Source organism: Mchenga conophoros, linkage group LG7 (assembly GCF_057382185.1).
Source record: "Mchenga conophoros isolate Kocher_MC1m ecotype Shallow Benthic linkage group LG7, M_conophoros_male_GT1.1, whole genome shotgun sequence".
Lineage (NCBI taxonomy): Eukaryota > Metazoa > Chordata > Actinopteri > Cichliformes > Cichlidae > Mchenga > Mchenga conophoros.
This window is the reverse complement of record NC_140532.1, coordinates 49998175-50021020: the sequence shown is the minus strand read 5'-3', so window position 1 is coordinate 50021020 and position 22846 is coordinate 49998175. Positions and strand designations below refer to the sequence as shown.

Sequence of the window (22846 nt, the reverse complement as noted above, 5' to 3'; positions counted from 1 at the left end):
CTGTGCTTTCAATAAGATCACCAAACGTGGTTACTGTGTTTTTTCCATGGATGACACTAAGAAAAGCACAGGTCTGCTTAAGACAATGAGTAAACACATGGCAGGGAACCTGCACATACAATAGCAGGACTTTCCCAAAGTGGAATCAGACAATCAGACCTTTTATCTTTTTTTTTTTTTTTTTTTTTTGGCTTTCCTCCTAAAACATGACTGCGATGTGAAAAAAGGGACTGTAGGAGCCATTTTTTGAGTTGTTACCTTATGTGTGCCGCTAGGGGTCACCTTTATTGCTTTACGGTATGATGTGTTCATGTGAATGTGAAGGTAGACACACGTAATCAGCACCAGGTGTTGTTGTTCGGGAGGCACAATCACTTTGTGACCGGTTGGATAAAGAGAACTGTGGAATGATAAATACAACTGAAGGAAGAAGAATAAATATGTTAAATGGACAAGATACGTACGGCTGGAGTTATAGGACTGTAACAGATTTCATTCATAACAGTGGCATCGCATCACCCCCGTCAACCAACACCTCAGTGGCTTAAAGTGTAGGCTTAGCCTCTGCAGGGACTATCCACAACACATGGTTGTAGGATATTTGGAGTGAGTCATTTTATTTCATAACAGAATATTTAAAGTTTGTGGATTTGCATTACTTTATTCAACATGATAAATAATGAAACTATTATTAATGACTAGTTTATTTCTGAGAACTAGTGCTTCATGTTGAGGCTTAACGCAATTTGATTAATTTACAAAAGGCAGAATTTCGTGAAACTTATTGCGGAGCATGAGCCAAGAAAAAACCGGTCAAAATGTTTCCCATTAATCTGAGCTCAGCATTATTGGAGGATACACTAAAGTAGTGCCTTTCTACAATGGCCTTCTCTTTATTTCTCTATCTGGCCTGAAATAAATAGATAAATGAAGTTGTATCTTGGTGCTGTAATGATTCATAAAATTTGTCATCTACTTTAAGCCTAACGAAAGGTGATGCTACGTGTCACTGATATTGCCAAAGTCTAATGTGGCTTTTCCTTTTACTCAGTGTAAAAGGGTAATCTGCACCGTCTCATAAACCCTGTTCGTTTGCATTCATGAAGGCATCTTTCGGCTGCTGACAACAGGGCTGACCTATGAACTGGAAGTTCAGTGGCTGAATCCCTGGCTTCTCTAGTCTGTATGTTGAAGCATGCTTGGCAAGATACTGAACCCCGAGTTGCATACAGAGTGTTAGTGAGTTTTCAAATGTTAGACAAAGTGCTCAGCATAGATAAAAGCACTGCATAAATAACTAGGTGAATGAGATTTACAGTAAAAAGTGCACTCAGTGCTCAACTTGAGTGGAAGGGTGCTATGTAAGTACCAGTCTATTTACCAACGATACACCTACCTCCTTGTGAGTTCTCTTACTTTGGCTAGAAATTATGAAGTTTTTTGTTGTTTTTTTTGCCTGTCCTGTTTGGCTCTTTTGCCATCAGAATTATTGTCTAAAGGTGAAGAAAGATGCCCAACGGATTTACTTTACCAAATGGACCAACCCAGCCTTGCCGTAATGGTCTATTTGATTCACCTTTTATTCTTTATTTTATTTTATTTTCACTTGCTAAATACGGGACAGACCATGGGGAAAAGAAAGGGGAGAAAGAAAGAGGGAAAGAAAAACAGCGGGGAAGAGGGACGGGGATAAAGGGCAAAAAACAAAAACCAACAAAATAAGCAGACAAAAAATACATAAATCAATCACCTGGATCACCTGTTGAGAAAGAAAAAAGAGAAAACAAGCAGAAGAAAAAAAAGAGCAACATAATAAACAACATCATGATGATCTATGTGAATATAACAGTAAATACGAAATATTAAACATTATTGTGCAGCACGTAAAATCGACAGCACACAGTGTGCTTTGAGGTAGGAGCCAAAAAGGGTGTAGTTTGTGTGTGTGAGCACCCGTGTGTACACCTGTGAGCATGGACGCGCTTGTATTAAAAGGTTCCTTCATGTAATGATCTGTTAGAGGGTGTGGGGAGCCACAGCCCCGTCCTCCAGGGCATGAAGCAGGTATGGAGGAGATCAAGACTCCAGACATCCAGAGGCCCCCAGAACACAAGAGACCAAGGAAGACCAACAGAGGGGCAGCCGCGCCACTGTCCCAGAAAGAGCTGAGGAGAGTCCCAGATGAGGGCTCACTCAGCAGCCGCGGAGCAGAATCCAGGGGGGGTTGCAGTGACGTGCCCGTGAGCTCCGCCGGCACCCAGCTGTGCCAGAGAGACCGAGCCCCAGGCCGAGAAGCCGAGGGCACCCCACCCCCGAAGTGGCCCGAGCAAGCCCCAGGCTCCAGGCCCCAACAAGCAGCCACCAGGAGTGAGCCAGTCCACCCCTGGACACAAAGAACCACCAACGCACCGATGTCTGAGGGAAGTGGTGGGGGGAGATAGGCCTCTATACCTTGGAGGGCCTGAGATCCCCAGAGAGGTGGCGTCTGATACCCAACCTGACATATAGACACAGACAAACAGGCACACACAGATACAAACATCCATTCCCACCCTCATGCTCTCATATGCACTTACTCCACACTCACCCAACGTGGAGACAGACATAAAGAGACGCTGTACACACGATCACACTTCCCAAGCGTACTCTAAGCCCCACATCTAGGTACCCTTGCCCCTGGGGAAACTGCACCCAGACCCAGGTAGTGTTACCCTTTTCCCTGCGGTGGGGAGATGCAGACCGCCTCGACTCGGCAGCAGCAGGGAGCCCCCATATTCCAGACCCCAATCGGATGGCCAACTCCTCCTCCCAACCCCCCCGCTCCAGCAGGTCGCAGAGAACGGGGGTGTGTGAAGACTCCAAACCTCCCTCCGCCCGCTCATATGTAGTTTTGATGCATGTGTGTTCTAAGGTGCATTTAAAACCCAGGAGGGCAGGGAGCTACCTGCCAGAGAGCAGCAGGTAAGCGCATAGCCCCCCCTGATAGCCCTCAATGTCTACATGTATTTAAAATTGAGAGGTGGGCAACGACACCAGGGGTGAGGTGTACACCCTGATGGTACTTTGGATTCCGTGTAGCGTGCAAGGTCCAAGGTCCTATATGTATGTGTTATGAGAGTGTGAGTAATGTGAATGTCTAAGTTGTGAGATAAAATTGAGGCACAGGCAGCCGGAAGGGGACAGAGGGGGGGGATGCCTCCCCTGCACACACCTTTACCCCAAGGCCCTGCATGTGTGGGTGATTGTGGTGGAGCAGGAAGAGGGAGGCAGCTGGAGGTGGGGAGGGAAGGAAGGGAGGGGCAAGTGACCCCTCCCTGGGGCCGGCTCCCTCGCCGACCCCAGTAGGCACCCCCACACTCTGCAACCCGCCAGGGAAAGGGGGCCCGGGCCCATCCGGACCGGGGCCCAGTTCGGCAGCGCCGCCTGGCCCCACAGAACCCGGGACAGCCCACCCGACCCCACCACAGAGAAAACTGCACCCACTCCGTCATCCACTCATCTTTTTTTCCCCTTAACTATGGAAATAATGCTGTCATTATGTGCTTCAGTTCCATCATCTTCCAACTTTTTGGTGTTGCTGAGCCAGTGCTTTCCTTCATTTTATGTAGTTGATTGTGGATTTGGCCATAGACTTTGCCATTTTGTCAGTTTTTTGTTTTTTTTACTTCCACCCTAACAAATCTTTTCACATCTCTCTGAATCCCATATTGCACGCCCAACAAAGGAAATCAGCTCTTGATATTTCATCTGTTTAATTTGTCATGAAATAGCAAGGGAACAGGCCTCCACGATTATGAAGCTGTATATGTTATCTCATTATACAATAATATTATATTTGAATAAATATATTATTGTGACTGTGGCTCAGGGAGTAATCAGTTGCTGGGATGAGGCCTGGCTGCTCTTGTCTGCACGCCAAAGTATCCTTCTGCATATTAATGTTAGATAGAAAGCACTTACTTGCATGAATGGATGAATGACATGTATAAAGTGCTTTGAATGCTCATCTAGTATAGAAAAGCTCTATATTATTAAATATACTATCAGCCAATTGGCTAAATCCCTTTTAACCCTCTGAAAATGGGGAAATAGTGTAAAAATGGCTTTAATTCCTAAACAGATCATATCAAGCCCCTTAAATATAGCTGGAAGTCTGCACCCCAGTCACATCTTCACTGTTTGCTTTCAAATCTAAAGTGGTGGTTGAAATTTTGCCTGGTGATAATTAATAAATAAATAAATAAATACAACTGTCAACTTCTACCTCAGCATAATATACAATGGACACCTAACTCTACATGTATGTCTTTTATTAAGGTCACGCAGCCATGATTGGCCTAATGATGCTGTGACTTATTTATTATTAATGTTAAAACAGGTAAACAAAAAAGTAAAATTAGTGGAAATCAGCTGTGAATCATTCGCATTTTTAAATGTGGAGATTTTTACTGGGAAATCTTTCAAATCTTTCCTTAGCTACAGTCCTTGGGCTCATTATTTTGACTTGATGATGTTTTAGGTGAAATGTAGGATAACGGTTTTTAATTCATGTTCGATGTGGGGTTGAATTGACTGCATGTAGAACAGACCACTAAGGATTTGGTGCCCAGCAGCCACCTCACTTTTAATCTATCCTTGTGTCACATACAACTGCCACATTACTTTGAGTGTCCTCCAAAAATATTGGTTCTTTGCCACACTCTATATCCCTGCATACAAGACTAAAAATATGGACCTAATGCTGTAGGCTCCAGCCAGATGGATGTATCACAGAGGAGGATTTTAGGACTTAGACTGCTCCAGATGAGCTCTTCAAGCAGCCAAGAAGACAAACACTTGAATGGCAAACCATCAGTGTGCCGGAGCTGATTTGCAAACACAGACAAAGACTGAAAACCTAAAATGAACAGATTGTTTATTTATCCAATCGCATTTAAAAAGACTGCATTCACATATTACAGTCATAGTGAAATATACCAATAAATAAAATGGTACACATTAGCCTGTGAAGAGGGTTCTGTGAACAATAGTGCTACGGATACACTCTCATGAGCTTTTTCTTTATGCCTGCGAATAGACCATCTCTAAAGCGTCAGAGATGATTTAACATTTAAAAGTTCTCCCTTTAGCAGTTTCAACACTGACCGTGATGTGAGTAAAAAGACAGAAAAATAACCACAGTGGGAGATTACCCAACCATGCAATATGTACACTATGCCTTTAGATAAATAAAAGGGGAAGTTGTAAAGCCTTTTGAGCAAAGCAAGAAATATACTTAAAAATCCAATCAAACAGTCTTTGAACTGAAGAAACGTGCTATTCAAGCGTACAACTGACACAAGAAATAAATGTGAATATCACTTTGAAATGTTTAGAATTAGAAAACAAAAAACAAAAAGTATGCCGTGCTCAAAAAAAGTGGCTTAAAAGGGTCAATGCAGACAATGTACGGTGGCCCTGAGAGGTCAAAGGAACTGCAAACTAAAGAAATACCAGCAAATAGAAAAATGTTGAAAAAGCACACAAAGGACAACAGAACTTGAATAAAACACAACAGTAGTAGAAAAACACACAAAACCCAAAATCTAGTGCTAAATGGCTAATAGGAAACATCTATCTGCAGTATTACATGAATCATATGAAAACACTGCATGTTTTTCTCCCTCACAACGTGGATGAGTCGTGTGCTCCTTTTAAGCCTACAATGTTTCGCAGCTGGTCCTTCGGATAAACGCCTCCCCCAAAAACACCTGTTTTGTTGCTCTGATTTAACTTCGACTGTGTTTTATTCGGCTTCTGTGTTTTGCTTTGTTTTTTCATTTCCAATGTGTTTTGTGTGCATTTGGAGAAATTTTCGGTTTGTTGGTGTTTTTAAGTCGCAGCGCAGTTCTGAAGTTGCAGCGTTTGACCTCTCTGGGACACCGTACAAACGTGAGGCGCATCAAGTGAATTGAAATTTGAAAACTGGAGCAAGTACGACACAACCACCGCTACAAAATATACAATGTGCAAGTAACAGTGGTAAATAAGGTCAGTGTGTCATTAGTGTTGATTACGACTAGTTCCCTTTAAGTCAAGACACAACCTAAGCATTCAGATGCTTCGAACACTTTTTAGCTTGAAAAACAAACCATGACAAACTTGGATTAGTGATGTGAGGTGCTGCATTGCAGTTAGTCTGCATTCACTTCCACAGATTTCCTGAAGCAGAGACTCAGTACATTACAAGTCCTCTGAGGCTCTTGAGGACACTGAAATATTTTACACTGCTACACAAAGCACTCCATAAAATTCAGTGTTTACTATAATAGGCTCCTCGCTAAGGCAACGCTTTCAACGTCACACTTCATAATAGCTGAAGACATCCACTTTAAAGAGTGTAACTAGAAAATTTCAAATACATAAGTAGTGGAGCCATTTGACGACAAGCCGCGTTACTTCTCCGTTTCCTGTTTTTGGATTTAAGAGTTCAACAGCAGCGTGAAGCAAACAGAACCACAGAGGAGCTCTCCCGGCTGCCAGGTGTACAAAGCCGATTGAGTTACAGCAAAAAGAAGAAGAACAAGACCGCCACACTTTTAGACCAAGTTGTAGGCATCCAGGTGGCCCTGCAAGATGTGGTCCTTCACCACGCAGAAGACAAACCGGACGTTGTCTGTGTCTGTGGCGCACGTGAAATGGGAGTAGATGATTTTTTTCTCATCTGGGTTAAGACTGACAAACATGTCTAATATGAATGCTTTTCCCGCGTCGACGTCCTGTGGAGGACCTAGAAGAAGAAAACAGCACAGGAATATTTTAGTAGTTGTGTAAAAGTGAAAAATTGTAAGTTAGATTCATGCATTTCCATGAAGAAATAGAAATCTGAATTCACAGGCAAAGCATATCATTTTTATCAGCGGAAAACAAACTGGTACACTCGTGTTTGGTCTGGTATAACCAGTAGCATTTAGTAGTTAATGCCAGCGAACTGTAAAAAGGAGTGAGTGTGTTGTTGGTGATTGTAAGAGAAAGACTTTGTTATTTGACACAGTGAATCAGCAAAAACGAATGGACCAAGATGCTCATATTATCATGTTCTATTCAAATGTTCTTTGCAGCGAGTGCGCTAGTTCCCCTTACCGTCGTACTCAGGGAAGTAGTCAACCAAATGTGAATACATGATTTTTTCCTCGAGTAAATCTATCTTGTTGAGGAACAAGATGATCGAGGATTCTTCGAACCACTTGTAGCTTATGATTGTCTTGAACAAGGCCATGCTTTCTTCCATTCGGTTCTGTGAAAAAAAACAAACATATAAATAAATAAAGAATGAAAGGGAGCAAACACAACAGACGTGAATCCCTGCTGAAGAACAGCAGTACTTCACCAGTGATTGCCTGTGTGAGCAAATTCAATTGGCTGTAATCTCATCAAGTGAACAGGCCTCACTAAAAGGTGCCCTTTGTTGGGCTAAAGTGACTTTAGAGCTCCCCCTGCAGTTGAACTATGAGCACTGCCACAAAGGAGGGCTGAGATGAGGTTAATCAATGTGGCCAGAAAGTGAGAGAGAGAGAAACAGAGAGACAAAGAGAGAGAGAGAGAGGAGCTGGACTCTGCAGAAATCTAGGTCATCATTTCCACCTAACAGGTTTGGCCTTAAACAAAGGAAACAAAGTCCCTTTGTGTCCTATCCAGTGAGTTGGGTGTTTTTTTATCCCAAAGCAAGCTACTGTCTTTTCCCATGTAAGAAACATGTGTGTATATATATATATATATATATATATATATATATATATATATATATATATATATATATATATATATAAGATTACTATTTTTAAGTCTGATCTTTACCTCATTGGAAGACTCAGCGAGGACCTGATCGTACTCACTAAGTGCCACCAGGAACATGATGGAAGTGACATTTTCAAAACAGTGGATCCATTTCCTCCTCTCTGAACGCTGACCACCCACATCCACCATCCTACAGTCACAGGTTTAAACCGGTGAAAAATATTAAGGTAACATAAATGATACAAATGATGTTTCTTAAAAATGATAACAGGACCGGAGACAGCAATGTAAAGTACATGAACTGTTATATTAAAGAGGTAAAACCAGTCAAACTGGGGGAACCAGTCAAACAGCAGCTAATATAATCAGTGGCCAGCTGTCACAGCGACATAGTCTAAAATTGGTCAGTTCAAACAGGATGTTTCTTTCTAATTCTAATGTGAACTCTAATGTGCGTTACATTTTAATGGGCTTCCTGAAAATTAACATCTCAGTGTCCAGTTACCTAACACACAGTAGGTGGCTTTGAGAGATCATTTTAAAGTTGGTCGGGCCTTCTCACAAAGTTTGACTAATTATCGACACAGTTAAACGTCACTATTTTTAGCGTTAAAATGATATTTAGCAGAGGTGTGGACTCGAGTCACATGACTTGGACTCGAGTCAGACTCGAGTCATTAATTTTATGACTTTAGACTTGACTTGAAAAAATGTTCTAAGACTTGTGACTTGACTTGGACTTTTACACCAATGACTTGGGACTTGAATTGGACTTGAACCGGTTTACTTGAAAAGACTTGATATTTTACCCCAAATACAAAATTTAACATGCATATTATATAGAGATTGAAAATGTGACGTCATTCACGGGTAGAACCGCAAAGGATTCTGGGAACTCGTGGCAAGCGGTACTAGCGCACGCAGGCTTTCAATTAAAATCAGTTATACAGCGATAAAAAGAAACACAAAAATGTCAAGAAGCCGTTGTATTATTAACTGCAATAGCCGGTCGCATGACAGCCATGGGAAGCTGACGGGTAAAGAGATCGGTTGTTATCGGATTACCTCGTTGAAGAGAAATTGTTCGAGCCATGTTTCCGAAGTAACAAAGAGGCGACGGGTGGCCTGGATTGCAGCCATTCAAAGGTCAAATATAACGTCCCAGAACACTCCAGCTCACAGGTTAGTCTGCTCCAAGCATTTACACAAAGGTCAGTGTTTTTTAGTAGTTAATACGTCACTTTCATAACATAACTGGTGATATAGGTTACAAGCAAGTCTGGCGCTGAACAGAAATTGTTGCGCTATGCTCCTTTGTTTATTGTGCATAAATAGTGAATTGTCCTGACACAATATTGCGTTTCGCTTCTGTTATTATGGTACATTGACAAAAACATATACTTTTATTCACAGGATAAAACAGGTTTTTTGTATCACTAATTGCCCAGTACGATTACAGCATACAATATTATTGTCACTGCTACATTTCTGTGATGCTACCAGAAATTATTTCCACTACTAATTAATTACCGTTGAGCTCAAAGGTCCTATTAATAAACGGTTAACGAATGTGTATTTATGACGACGATTTGTGAGACTGGTAAACTTATGATACGTACGATGGTCTTTACTTTCTACACGGTGCATTTCAAGGTCCTGCACCCATCCGTCGGTAAACTGTACCTGGGCTTGTTGCAGTGACCTGAAGTTACTAAACTTCATGAGTGTATGCACTCACTCCAAGAACCGTATGATTATAAATATGCATATAAATATGCTACGATGAGATAGCTGACTTCATCTAACTAGCAAATGTTGTCCAGGCTACGTTGGTGATACAGTTTTTTTTAATGTGTATGATATTTTTGTCATGCGATTTTAAAGCCGGTCCTACAACCGCATCCAAGAATAACATGCAGCTTATCTCAGAACTGTCGGTGAAAATTATTCTTGGAGCTAGGTTTAATTGAGCTGCATTTTAAAGAGGTGCAATTTCACAATTTGTGTATATTTTCTAAGTTAACTATTTTGTCATGTGTTGAGAAAAACACAGATTTTAAAATTACATGGTCTAATATTTACATTTAGCATAACTGCAACATTATTTTTTCGTTGTTTTTTTTTTTTAAAGACTCGAAAGGACTTGAAATTCAAAGTTTCAGACTTGTGACTTGACTCGGACTTTTACACCAGTGACTTGAGACTCGACTCTGACTTGCCTGACATTACTTGAGACTTGACTTGAGACTTGAGGATAAAGACTTGAGACTTACTTGAGACTTGCAAAACAATGACTTGGTCCCACCTCTGATATTTAGTTTTCTAATTAACAAACATTTTGTTTGCTATATAACTATGAAATCAATTTAACACACTCTTCATGCAGAACTGCTCTGTGTGATCTGTCTGCTCTTGCTATACGTAGCCGCCCAGGATGGCAGACTTGATGAACAAATTATATTTAGGGACGCAATGATAACTGCAGTCCAAGGGCGAACAGGTGAAAGTGTTGCTTATAGGGCTGTTCGATATAACGATATATATCGGATGACGATATAAAAACGTCTATTGTTTCATTTTACGCTATCGTTTGTTTCGCAAAATAAACTGTTTACGGCAACATTTTTTCATCGTTTTGATGGTCACTGTAGTGGCTATATTAATTTCTTAAAGTTCTCTCTTTCTCTTATATTTAATATAACCACACTACCGACGACAAGCGCCTGTTTTTATGCGTTGTGGTTAGCAACAACGACGGTAACAGCATCGCGTGTCCGCTTGTTTATGTTCCACATAAACCTTTCACAATAAAGCTCAAGATCCTGTTGAGACTTTTCAAAATAAACAGAATCACGTGAAAGAGCAGATTATTTACGGATGAGAATTAAAAAAGAGCCACCAGGTGCTAAAAAATAAACCTTAGACTCAAACGTTAGAACAGGCTTTTCCCCGCAGCACGCCGTGTAATAAATACTCACAAAGAAAACGGCGGCCTTTACAACTTATGTCTAAAAATGTATCGTTTCATGCATCGGTTAAAACACTCGACTCCAGCTACATGACGCGCAGCTGGAAACACTTCCCGCAAGACGAGCTGCCCGAGATTCACAGAATTTACAGAAAATGTTAAATTTTTGTGATTTATATCGTTATCGGGAAGATAGAATTCTTATATCGGGATATGAGATTTTGGTCATATCGCACAGCCCTAGTTGCTTATGTGCTTATGTTACCTGATAACACTAGGTGTCATCAGGGACAATGTCATTGTTTTTGCAGGTATCTGGTTACCAGAGAGGTTACAAGTAAAAAGATAAAAAAACAGGATGGCCATTCGCTAGCAGTGAATGCACCATAATGATGTATACACACAATAGACATTGTACTCGGGAGGTAGAAGGGTAGAAGATTTTAAAACAGGTTACTGGATCTTTATATATGTAAGATATAAATGTATTGATCCCTGTAATACCTCGAATTATGTTATCTGCTTTTAAGGAATGTTGCATTATTTTTAATAGTATTTGTGGGGGACACCAACAAAAGAAAGAAAAAAAAAACCACTCACCTGAACACCACACCCTCCAGGTCAAAAGGGTACTCTATGATACCGGTTGTGGGCACCCTCACCCTCAGCACATCTTGCTGAGTTGGCAGATACCCAGTATCAGAGATTCGATCCAAGTCATCCAGATAGCTAATAGCACAGGGGGAGGATAATGCAGTGTTAAGAAATGAAAATGAAAGCTGCTGACAGAAAGACTGATGAAGAAGCAGAACAGAGAGGGAGAGAAGGAAGACATTTATTTTGAATTATTTAAGTCATGGCTGTATCTGTTTCAGCCATGTAGCTGCAATGAATTATTTAGAATTTAAATGCGTTTCTTTTTAACAACCTTAAATGGAAAAACTACTAAGCCTCTGTGTCCTTGGTGCATTAAAAAGACGGCTGGCAGATGAAACACAGGAAATTATTAGACAGTGTGTGAGGAGTTATTCTTCTGTTTACACTCACTATTTGGCTGAGTCTGAGAGCTGGTATTCCCGCTTCCGATTGTAACATTCCTGAATTCCCGGGTCGCTCCACAAGCTCTTCAAGGCATCAATGTATGGGTTGGTTAATGTTACCACCTTTTCCACATCAGCCTTATTGACAGTTGTGGCGTTGGCCTGAGCATCACAATAACACATTAATATTAGCGACAACTTCAGAAAGAATAATTACTTTAATATTGTGTTATTTATAGGAAGCATCTCTTGCGCAACTGTCACCGCAGCATTATAGGTGACGAATCAGTCCCAGTGCTGGAAGGAAGGAGTGATGTCATCCGGTTTACCAAGATAACAAATACCAAACAAGATGGAATTAAGATTCTGATTCATACTACCAATCATTTACTGAAACTAACTGTTCAACATATAAGCACATCATTTCGATACAGTGGGGGAAATAATTGTTCCAAAGAAATGAAAAGTTTATATTTTTATGATAATTTCATTTTAATAGAGGCAGAATATCAACCAAACCACATTACGTAAAAGCTATAAGTAGATTTTCTTGTCATTGAGTGAAATAAGTATTTGATCCCCTACAACGCAGCAGGAATGGCTGTGTGCCACGTATGGTCAATCAATCAACTACGGATCGTCCTTTTTGAACTCCTTATGTGTATGAAGCGCAACTTTCCAGAGAATCAGTTCCCTCCATTTTACCACTTTGGGCAGTATCAAAGAGCCAAGAATAAAAATAAGAAACCTAACGGATTTCGAGAGTTTCGGCAAAGAGGAGCGGGCCAAACTCCCCCCTGAGGTGTGTACACGCCTGGTGATGTGAGCAAACTTTCAAATTCAGCAGGCAATCAAATATTTATTTCCCCCACTGTAAAAGAGAACTTTTTGATAGTCTCCAGCAGACATGATGAAATTAAGCCCTGTTTAAACTACTGTCACAGGGGGTCTTTAAAAACCAATAAGTAATCTCTGAGCTTCCAAACATAAAACAATAAATCTGATTTGAAGGTATCTGTGTAGTGGTTTTTCTTGAGTATGTTATCAACAGCTGTTGTTTAGAAATCGTCATTCTCAACCTAGCAGTCAAGCGTGTTAACCCCATCTGCAGGAATTTAGTGCATTGGTTTGCATGGCATTGTTGTGGGAGAGAAGCGGTACCAGTATGTTATACGGCAGCCATCAGTGAAAACGGAAATGACACTGAAGAAATCAGACACAACATGAAAGGAGCTGGGGTAGATATGGGTTGCAAAGCAGCTTGCAGAGGCAGTACTAGCCGTGGGAAGGCTAAAGCATTTGCATGCCCCCATATCAGATTTTTTCAACAGGAAGCACAGAAGGGCAGCAGTTCAGCAATCTGAAGCAATAGTAAACATGAGAATCAAAACCCATCATTAATGAAATTCCAGTGTTATGAAATATATGAATCGAACCGGCTGATTACACTGCAACGCTCCAATGAAGGTAACACTGAAGAACAGATATCTGTTTGTTGAGTCATATATTTTTCATAATGCAGAAGTCTTTGGAAGGGATTTTCCACTTTGTTTGATTTTTTGTTTTTGTTTTTTCATGCTAACTAAAATGCTCCTGCTTCAAAATATACTCCCATTCTTTGATGGTCCTGTTTTTCTTTTTCTATTTTACATTTTCTTCCCCCTGCAGTCACTGACCACCTAATAGAAATCAAAAAATCTTAGCATTTTACTAAAAGATTGTTCCAGCTTTTAATTCCACACCACTAATACAATGTAACTTACTCGCCTCCATCACTCAACAGCTGTCACTGTTTTATGTGCCGCGCCTCAAATAATCACGTCACTTCCAGTGTCTACTTCATTTTTTATAGAGCTACTCAGAGGCAGATTTCTTATTTAAGACTCAAAAACACAATCATAGAAATACCACTGAGTATTCTTCTTACAGTATATTCCAGTATAGAGCTAGCTAGCCGCAGTTATGAAAGTATCATTAAGGCAGTCACATGAGTCTAGAGAGAGGTTGGCAACTGCCTTGTGTCCACCTTACTGGTTGCCAGCAAAACATCTTTGTGGTTTGTGTCTCACTTTTTCAAGTTTCGCTACAGTTCAGTGTTTAATTAGTAAGTGTTTGCAGACAGGTCAGTGTCATCCATAACAGCCACAAGCAAGCATTACACCGTGCTAGTGACCACAGTAATCACAAGGAGGTGTGACTTTTTGTGTAAACCTCTTACATAAAAAGTTAACTAAAACTATCACTTTTGACTTTATATGAGAAAATGCTTTCAGAATAAAAGTCTAACCTGTGTGTTTAGTGAAGCAAACAGTAGGAGCAAGCTTCACTAAGTTAAGATGTTCTCCTTCTGGTGAAAGCAAGCAAAAAGCTAGTTACCCCAGCAGGCTTTTTTGTGAGCATATAAATTTAATCCAACTCGTTCAATTGTTCTTTTGGTTTTGTTTTTGCTTTGTTTTCTTTTTGTTTCAGAGAGGTTATACGAGGACTCAAATCTTTGGATGGGCCTTCTGTGCATTACTATAGATTCTAAGCTACGATTTCACCATTCAGGGAAGAGGTTTAGTGAACTGATATACTGAGTGCCTGATATCACCGCTCGCTAAATTATTCAAACAGACAGTCAATAGTTTATTCAATAATGAGCGATAAATTTGGTTTCCAGACAGGAGTCTAATGCACTTTTTTGTGATCAGCATAGTTTGTGAACAGTGTAGTTGATTTGATGAATAAACGCACTTATTTCAGACACAGCGACGGATGTCTTGCCCTCACTGACCTACGGTCTCTCTGTGTTTCACTGCTGATTTATGCAAACCAACTGCATACAAACAGTGCCATCCTGTGAGCTTTTACAGAACACCACCAACACTACAGGAAAGAAAAAATATAACTCACATGCTGACTCAGATGATCACTGACATAGGCTCTCCTGGATTGCATCCTAACCTGGAGCTTTACCTAATGTAGTCTCTGTGTGTGAGCTAGCACGTTTTTGTGATTAATACGCACCTGGGGCCCGTTCTTCGTACATCGCTTACTACATCCAAGATCAAATGACACATCCAAGACCAAACCATCGCGCTAACCGTGAGCTCACTAATCCGGTTCCCCGAACACACCTGCTGTTGACGATTAGTACAGCTGGATGAAGTAATGTGAGATCACTGGGTGTCGTAAAAGGGGCTACGCATCGATAGTGGAAACATTGATCGGCAACCCTCTGATTGGTCGGCGAAAATGTCGAAGGAGTGCTCTCGGTATTTTTCGGCAGCAGAGCAAGAACTCTTGAGTGAGGGATTTCAGGAGTTTCAGAGTTTAATCAGAACGCAAGGGAACACTGCAAAGGCTGCAAAAGCAAGGAGAGAGGGCTGGCAGAAAGTTGCTGACAAATTAAACTCGTAAGTAATTCAATAATAACAATAATAATGGAGTGGATTTATATAGCGCTTTTCAAGGCACCCAAAGTGCTTTACAATGCCACTATTCAGTCACTCTCACATTCACACACTGGTGGAGGCAGCTACACTTGTAGCCACAGCTGCCCTGGGGCAGACTGACAGAAGCCAGGCTGCCATATCGCGCCATCGGCCCCTCTGGCCAACACCAGTAGGCTGTAGGGTAAATTTATTATATCACACTATATTATCCAATATTATATTACATTATATTATATTATGTTATATTATATCCCCTTACACATTAGAGCCACAACAGGACCCACTAGAACATGGGAACAAGTAAAAGTGAAATAAGAATATTCTACAGAATGGTAATATTTATCACTTATATTGCTTTTCGTCTCTTGAAAAGAGACCCTGAAATAATCTGTTTGTTTATAACAGCAACCAAGAAAAGGGCAGAGCATAAAAAGACAGGTGGTGGTCCTGCACCCCCTCGTCAACAAGTTGGTTAAGTGAATAATACCCTCACGGGAAAATCGATATCTCTCTATGAGCACACTGTCGCGCTGAGCTAAAGGATCCTGTCTATCCCGCAATATATGCTGAATTCTGAAAACTCTCCTTATCAATCTTGCACCTTCCGCAATGGGTGGCTCGCGTAAACGGACAGGATATGACTGCGACAGACTTCCCAAATCCACCTTCGCTTTTATAGCCGTGGTCTCCCATCTTGATTACACGAAGTAATTTCCAATTACTACTCTGAAATATGAATTACATCTGTAATAATCACATACATGTAATAGAATGTTAATAGTACATTTCCCTTTTTTAGGAAATGACCTGTATGTATCTGTGTGACGTCAATAAATGGATCAAGTGCTGCATTATCTTTAGTTACATTGATAATATTTATTTATGGTGAAACAGTGGTGGAATATCGCTGTTGCTTTCATATAAATGAAGCGGACATACCTGCGTGGCCGCGATCTAATCCTGTTTACATAAAGTAAACCTGCTCCCGAGCAGGTTTACGGTTACGGCTCTGTTGCTATGGCAGCAAGTCCCGGATGAGCTTCGGGGAACCGAACGATCCAAGATCACGCGAAATCGTCAACAATCAAATCCAGCTAACTTACTTAGCGAGGTACGAAGAACGGGCCCCTGGTGTTTGTAAGACAGGAACAGATTCCTGTATGAATAATGGGGAATTCCTGATCTCTTACTTGTTTTTGGCTCAGGGCTACCAGTTTTTACATGCTTGCAGTGTGACACTCTGTATACTTCAAAACGACAGCTCACTCCGTAAGTAGACAAAACTCTCTGGCAGCAGGATTGCAAAACTAAACACTGTTGCAAATTACCAGAAGTGCTTCACCCTAAATACACAGTAATACACACTGCAGGCTCTGTCAGTAAACCTTCCGCATGCTTCTGTGGGACTGTGTCTGATAAAAACCGCTTTCTCAATTTGTCTGAGCAAAGCAGCGAAGAAAGGAAACAGGCCTACCTTGTTGTGCTCATACTTGTAGGGGATCTGCAGTGCGTTCATGGCCTGGATCATGGCCTGCATGGCTGTGAAGATGTTCTGGTACACCAGCTGTTTGAAGCCTCTCTTGTCTTCATCAGAGTATCCACGGCCATGGATGATCCTCATTTGTTTAATGAACGTGCTCTTGCCACTTTCACCAGTTCCTATCCAACAGGAGGCATAAATGTAGTTTTATTCTTTATTCCCATCAAAATACCAACAATACAATGCACCTGTCCTCCCCTCTATACCTTATCACATCCAGATACTGTGTAAATCCAAAGGTCATTTTCATCCCCTCAAGTGATTCTTGATCCAATAAGAACACATGGAAAATCAGATTTTAAAAAAAAATATATATGAAATATTTATTACAGAAAAAACCTATTACAGACATGTTTTGTTTTGTTTTGTTTTGTCTTGGTTGTTTTTACAAAATGATTTTTTTTATAATTACAGGACGATCAATAAGCTACCTGAGCCCTTCCTGTAATTTTACTTTTACTTTTTTTATTTCTTACAATTTAAGCACAAAGAGACACAATTATGTTATTTACCACAACAGCAGGTAGAAAAAACTTAAAGTCTGAGAACTTGTTTTTTTATAGTGGTAGAAGAAGCATCTAGATTATTTACTTAAATAAAAACTTCTTTAAACATATATAAGGAAAATTCTTTTAATTAAAGTCCAACTAAACTAAAAGTGCCTCAACTATAACTATTCATTATACAGAATTCATTTTTTCAGTATATTATAGGATCAAGGTGATTATAGTTAACTAAAACTGAAAACTAAAGCAGATTTGAAGAAAACATTTTAGTTACCTAAAAAAAGTGAAAATTAAAACTAGACTTGTGCAAAAATGTAAACTATATAAAATAAGATTTTGTAAAAAGTATAGTATCTGTTAGTTTGTTAAAAAGGTGTTATTTCAGCTTGGCTGATGAGGCATTGATGGACATGCTTATTGAGACTCCACAGGATTGTGAGTCAACTGCTTTCAAAATATTCTGTGTTTTTATTGTAACACCGGTATAAATTTTCCTAAATCGTGCCTCCGACATATGCCTTCCATACAATAATAATTAAAAAGCCTAAATCTGACACTGAAACTAACAAAAACTAAACTGAAACTAAACCGTTTAAAACAGTAGAAAGTAAGTGAAACTAAACTGGATTAAAAAACAAAAAGTCAAAATAAATTGAAATAAAAAAACGAATTAGAAATCACAAAAATAAAATAACTCTGAAAGGAAATAATTTAAAAAAATATTCAGTCATTAATGAGTACATCACTTGTAATTATAATTTAAGCACTGACCTTTGGCTTAATAAAAAATAACAAGGTATAAATTTTTGATTGATTTAAGGCTATAAAACACACACACACACACATATATATATATATAAAATAACATCTGTCGCAAAAAAATAATGACAGAAATATTTAACTAATACAGGTACGTCAGAACTTGTTTTACGTTTTCCTGCTGACCCTGTTGACACATCCATCCATTTCAATTATATTGTTTCTGTAAAACGTTCACATATTCTATATATATTCGTGCAGTGTGTAAGCGATCAGCTAGTTTTAACTGTAAAACTCCCACTCTTTCTGTCTGTTGACATTGAAATTCCTTTTTGGATCACTATGCGTCACACTGATAAGCTCTTGACTTTTTGATACCAGATGAAAATTTCAACACTTTCAGTGTTTTCTTTAAGGTCCTAACAACAGGTGTTCATTCCCCAGTATTCTGAGTTTAGTTTAAGGTAGTAAATGTTAGCATGTTAACGCAGTCAGCATAATAATCATTACATCACCAAATGGACTGCAAACTTTATAGCTGTGAGCATCAAAACATGCTGATGTTAGCATTTAGCTTAAGGAGCAACTATGCCTGAGGTCTCACCAGCAGCACGGATGCAGACTCTCCTGTTTAGCAACACTGGATGGGGTTTTATAGCTCAGAGGAATAAACTATGTCAGGTTATCACTAAACAGATGGTATACAGAGCGATTGATTTTATTGCTTCATTTATTTATTTAATAATAATAATAATAATAATAATAATAATAATAATAATAATAATAATGGATTGCATTTATATAGCGCTTTTCGAGACCCTCAAAGCACTTTACAATTCCACTATTCATTCACACACTGGTGGAGGGAAGCTACAGTTGTAGCCACAGCTGCCCTTGGTGCAGACTGACAGAAGCGAGGCTGCCATATCGTGCCACTCGGCCCCTCTGGCCATCACCAGTAGGCGGTAGGTGAAGTGTCTTGCCCAAGGACACAACGACCAGGAACAGACAGAGCTGGGGATCGACCCGGCAACCTTCCGGTTACAAGATGAGCTTCCCAACCCCCTGAACCACGGTCGCCCCGAATGTAGTTATGATCATAATATATTATCCTGATGTCCTCTTATGTAAACTTGGACATAACTTGCATCAAATGTTACGTTTTGTCATCTCATGGGTGGCTGGTAGATTTATTAGAAGTTGCGGCATTTCCCCGTGTAGCTGACAATGCAGAAATGACACCGGTGAGACAACCCTGTGCACAAATGAAAGCAACAGTATTTCTTTTAAAATGTTATTAGAGAGTACTTAAAGCGATGTGCACTGTTCCAATCTCAGACTGAAACTGGTCGTGGGCTAAAATACAGAGTGCTGTCTACTGAAGCTAAAAGGCTGGTGACACGTTCAACATGACTACCCATGCTTGACTGCTTTAGACCTTCAACTTAATCACTGATGACACATCCTTTGCCAAATAGTCAAATTAAATGTGGCACCTTATTAAGTACACCTGTTCAACTACTTATTTATGCAAACATCTGATCCGCCAATCACGTTGCAAGAACAGCATTTAGAACATAGTCAAGACAAAATGGTGAAGTTTAAACTGAGCAGCCGACTGGGGAAGAAGGGTGATTGAAGTGACTTTGAATGTAGCGTGGTTGTTGGTGACAAATGGGCTAAGTATTTGAGAAACTGTTGATCTGCTGGGATTTTCCCACACTGCCATCTCAAGGGTTTACAGAGGATATTTTCCCAAACAAGAGAAAATATCCAGTCTGCGGCAGTCCTCTGGAAAAAAAAAGGTATTGATGATGTCAGAGGCCAGAGAAAAATGGCCACACTGCTTCGAGCTGTTACAAAGACCACACCCAGAACCGCTCCGGTCAGCTAAGAACCGGCAACCGAGGATATCACATCCACGAACTTACCAAAATTAGACAGAAAATCAGAAAAATGTTTTCTAGCTTTACGAGTCTCAATTCCTGCCGCAACATTCGGATGGTAGGGTCAGAATTTGATGGACACAACATGAAGCCATATTGTTGCTGACCATGTCCATCCTTTCATGATGCTTGCTTCCAGCACAGTAACACTGTGTCACAAAGCTCTGGTTTCCTGAACATGACGCGTCACAGTCACCAGATGTCAATCCAGCATGGCCCTTTGGGATATGGTGAAACAGAGGATTTGCATTTAGGACGTGCAGCCAACAAATCTTCAGCAGCTGTGCGATGCTGACACGTCAATACGGACCAAAATCTCTGCTGTTAAATGTTACGTTTTTCCAGCACCTCAATGAATCTGTGACACTACGAATTAAAGCAGCTCTGAAAGTAGAAAGGAGCAAGGAGGAACTAATGAAGCACCCGGTGCCCTGTAGTATACAGATGAGGACTGCAACTAATATTTCTTTTCTGTACAGATTAAATGACAGCGGTGTGTGGAGCCCATGCCATACTGGATTTTATGGGGCCAATTCTAAAGGAAGTTGAAACAAAATGTATACCATCAACTAAAGTGAGATAGATGAGGGAGGACTCATCACACTTCCAGGTATAACTGTTAGCAATTATGTTGCTAATACATGTAGATTTGTCACATCTTTATACCTCATAAAGTCTCCAAATCATGCAGAGATTATAAATGCAAACTAGGGTCAGGAAGCTACAGTCTAACATGCTCGTGGCTAACCACAAAAATGCTACAAAACTAGTTGACCCAAGGCTAGTCGCATATTATTTCGTAAAAGGAAAAAAACTGACGAGTGAGTATTTGAGCTTCGTGTCATGTCATGCCTGTCTGAACCAGCAATGTATACCAGAGGACTGCTTACTGTTGTGTAGAAGAAAAATGCTGTTATCAGATACACTGCACAGATCTGTCGATGGGCAGTTCTGAAGAACTGGAGGCAGTTGGCTCTGTTAACAGTCAACTGTTTTCTCTTTTTTCGCTGCTCTCCTTAAGATTAAACTGTGATGAGTTTTGTTGTAGTACCAGTTCTTTTTTTAAAATACGTCTCATGAGACGCATACAGCAACCACTGATCAATGTCACCGCAAACCACTAATGTACATAGACTTTGGTCCATGTTAAACTACTACAGTCAGGCCATATGTTGATGTCTTATCAACAAATGAAGTATATACACTTCATTTGGTACACATAATATTTCAATCCTACAAATCTGTGTAGTTAATCCCTTTTTTTCCCCATTTGAGATACAGTAGTAGCTAAAAGTAGTTAAAACTCCCACTGTGAGTACGTTTTGCATGGTTGCCCGTACTGTAACTGCATTTTGCATTGTCTTTACACTTTAACTCACCTCACACAGCAAACTATGCACACGCCCTATGACAGGAACAGTGTTCAGTAGTAAATGACGTGCATGTAAACTTCATCCTACTCCCTTTTGAACATGTAAATTGTGTGGTATATAGAATTATTCACGTCACCTCCATGTTTTTTATTTTACTTTGGGGATTTTTCTGTTTACAATGTATTTTTATATATATATATATATATATATATATCTTATATTTTTCAGGTTTTAATGTCCACATTCAGGATTCACCTCTTACTCCACTGTTTATAATCTGCTTCCTCTCAGCTACAAAGGCATCATAACACACTCAAGTGCACTGAATCATGTTTACATCTATGTTTTGAGGGGTCTGATTCAAAGAGCAGACAGATGCTAAGTAGGCTGTATTTATTCAAGTAGTCTTCTGTGACACAGCTTTCTTTCTGCATGAATTTAAGAGCTGCACTTGCTGCCTCATATGTCAAAACCGTAAATACAAATATTCAACATAAGGCTGTTATATTTATGCAAGATTTTTTTCTTAAATCGTTAAGACATTTGATGTATCAAATTTAATAATTAATTTGATATAACAGACGAGATGCAAAGACCCTCTTGAGGAGGCCACCTAACGTTTTTCGGGATGCAGCTTCTTAAGTGGAAGTCCTGAAAACTTGTTCCACCTCTGACCTCTGATAGAGGTGTCACAGAGACCGTTTGATCCGTCTCTTACCCAGCAAAAGGAGTTTATATTCCCGTCGGGATTCCCTCTTGTCCCGGCGGAGCTGCCTCTCAATCTCATCGTTGATCCTCCGAGCCTCTTTGGCCTCCGGGCTGAGGCAGCATGCCCCCACGGAGCTCAAAATCATTCCTGGTTACAACTTCACCTTCCAAGGTAAACACACATACATACTGTTTGTTCATACAGCGAACACTCCCCCCTTCCCTTCCTCGGTGTATCCTCGAGTCACAACACACAATGATTAAAGCCCACGGTAACTCTTTACTACAAGCTCCAGCAACTACGCCTCCCCCCTCCCGGAGCTGGAAACAGAAGCTTTAGCAAATTTAAGGAAGTAAAGCAGCTGTTCTCGAGGCTGTTACCTTCTTCCTCTCCAGTAAAAGGGGAAATTAACTTGTGCAATAAGTTGAGCAGACTGTAACGGCGACTGTGATAGCTGACGCTCCGGGCGTGGTGGACTGAATATGGCGGAGTTTTGACTCCAAGGCGCAACAAAATGACACAAAGATGATATCAATTTTAAAAAAGTGGTTAAGAAGACCTACTCGGTAAATAAGATCCTGCAACCTTCTATCGCGTTATCCTCCTCTGCCTGCAGACTCCTTTATCCCGTCTCCCCCCCAACTCTATCCACAGTGAAAACCAACGGCGCGCCATGTGACAGAGGGCTGTGCCGTGATGGGAAGCCGTGTGGGCTTTCACTATTACATTATAGGAGCAGATTTCCGGTGTTAACCAGCGAACTACGGATGCATGTGAGAGAGCAACTGGCTG

General features: G+C 40.4%; 1 protein-coding gene across 3 annotated transcripts; it reads right to left on the bottom strand.

Moving 5' to 3' along the window:
* Positions 1-4898: 4898 nt before the first annotated feature.
* Positions 4899-22759, bottom strand: LOC146571017 (guanine nucleotide-binding protein G(q) subunit alpha-like). Of its 3 annotated transcripts, none has more exons than XM_085279927.1 (8): positions 22618-22759; positions 22064-22217; positions 16696-16880; positions 11792-11946; positions 11345-11473; positions 7837-7966; positions 7123-7276; positions 4899-6769 (listed from the first exon to the last, which is right to left on the bottom strand). In XM_085279927.1, exons 2-8 carry the CDS (start codon positions 22197-22199, stop codon positions 6579-6581), a joined length of 1080 nt encoding a protein of 359 aa, XP_085136053.1. In that variant the 5' UTR covers positions 22200-22217; positions 22618-22759; the 3' UTR covers positions 4899-6578. The 3 variants fall into 3 exon arrangements, with proteins under 3 accessions (XP_085136053.1, XP_085136055.1, XP_085136054.1); XM_085279929.1 differs by lacking the exon at positions 22618-22759 and adding an exon at positions 22435-22595; XM_085279928.1 differs by lacking the exon at positions 22618-22759 and having other exon boundaries at positions 22064-22386.
* Positions 22760-22846: the final 87 nt, after the last annotated feature.

Excerpts from the sequence above, each read along its gene's own strand:
- LOC146571017 (XM_085279927.1), bottom strand. The coding sequence starts at position 22,199 with ATGATTTTGAGCTCCGTGGGGGCATGCTGCCTCAGCCCGGAGGCCAAA. Across the intron at positions 11,474-11,791 it reads CTCTCAGACTCAGCCAAATA|CTATCTGGATGACTTGGATC; the intron begins GTGAGTGTAAAC and ends CTGTGCTATTAG. Across the intron at positions 6,770-7,122 it reads CTACTTCCCTGAGTACGACG|GTCCTCCACAGGACGTCGAC; the intron begins GTAAGGGGAACT and ends TTCTTCTTCTAG.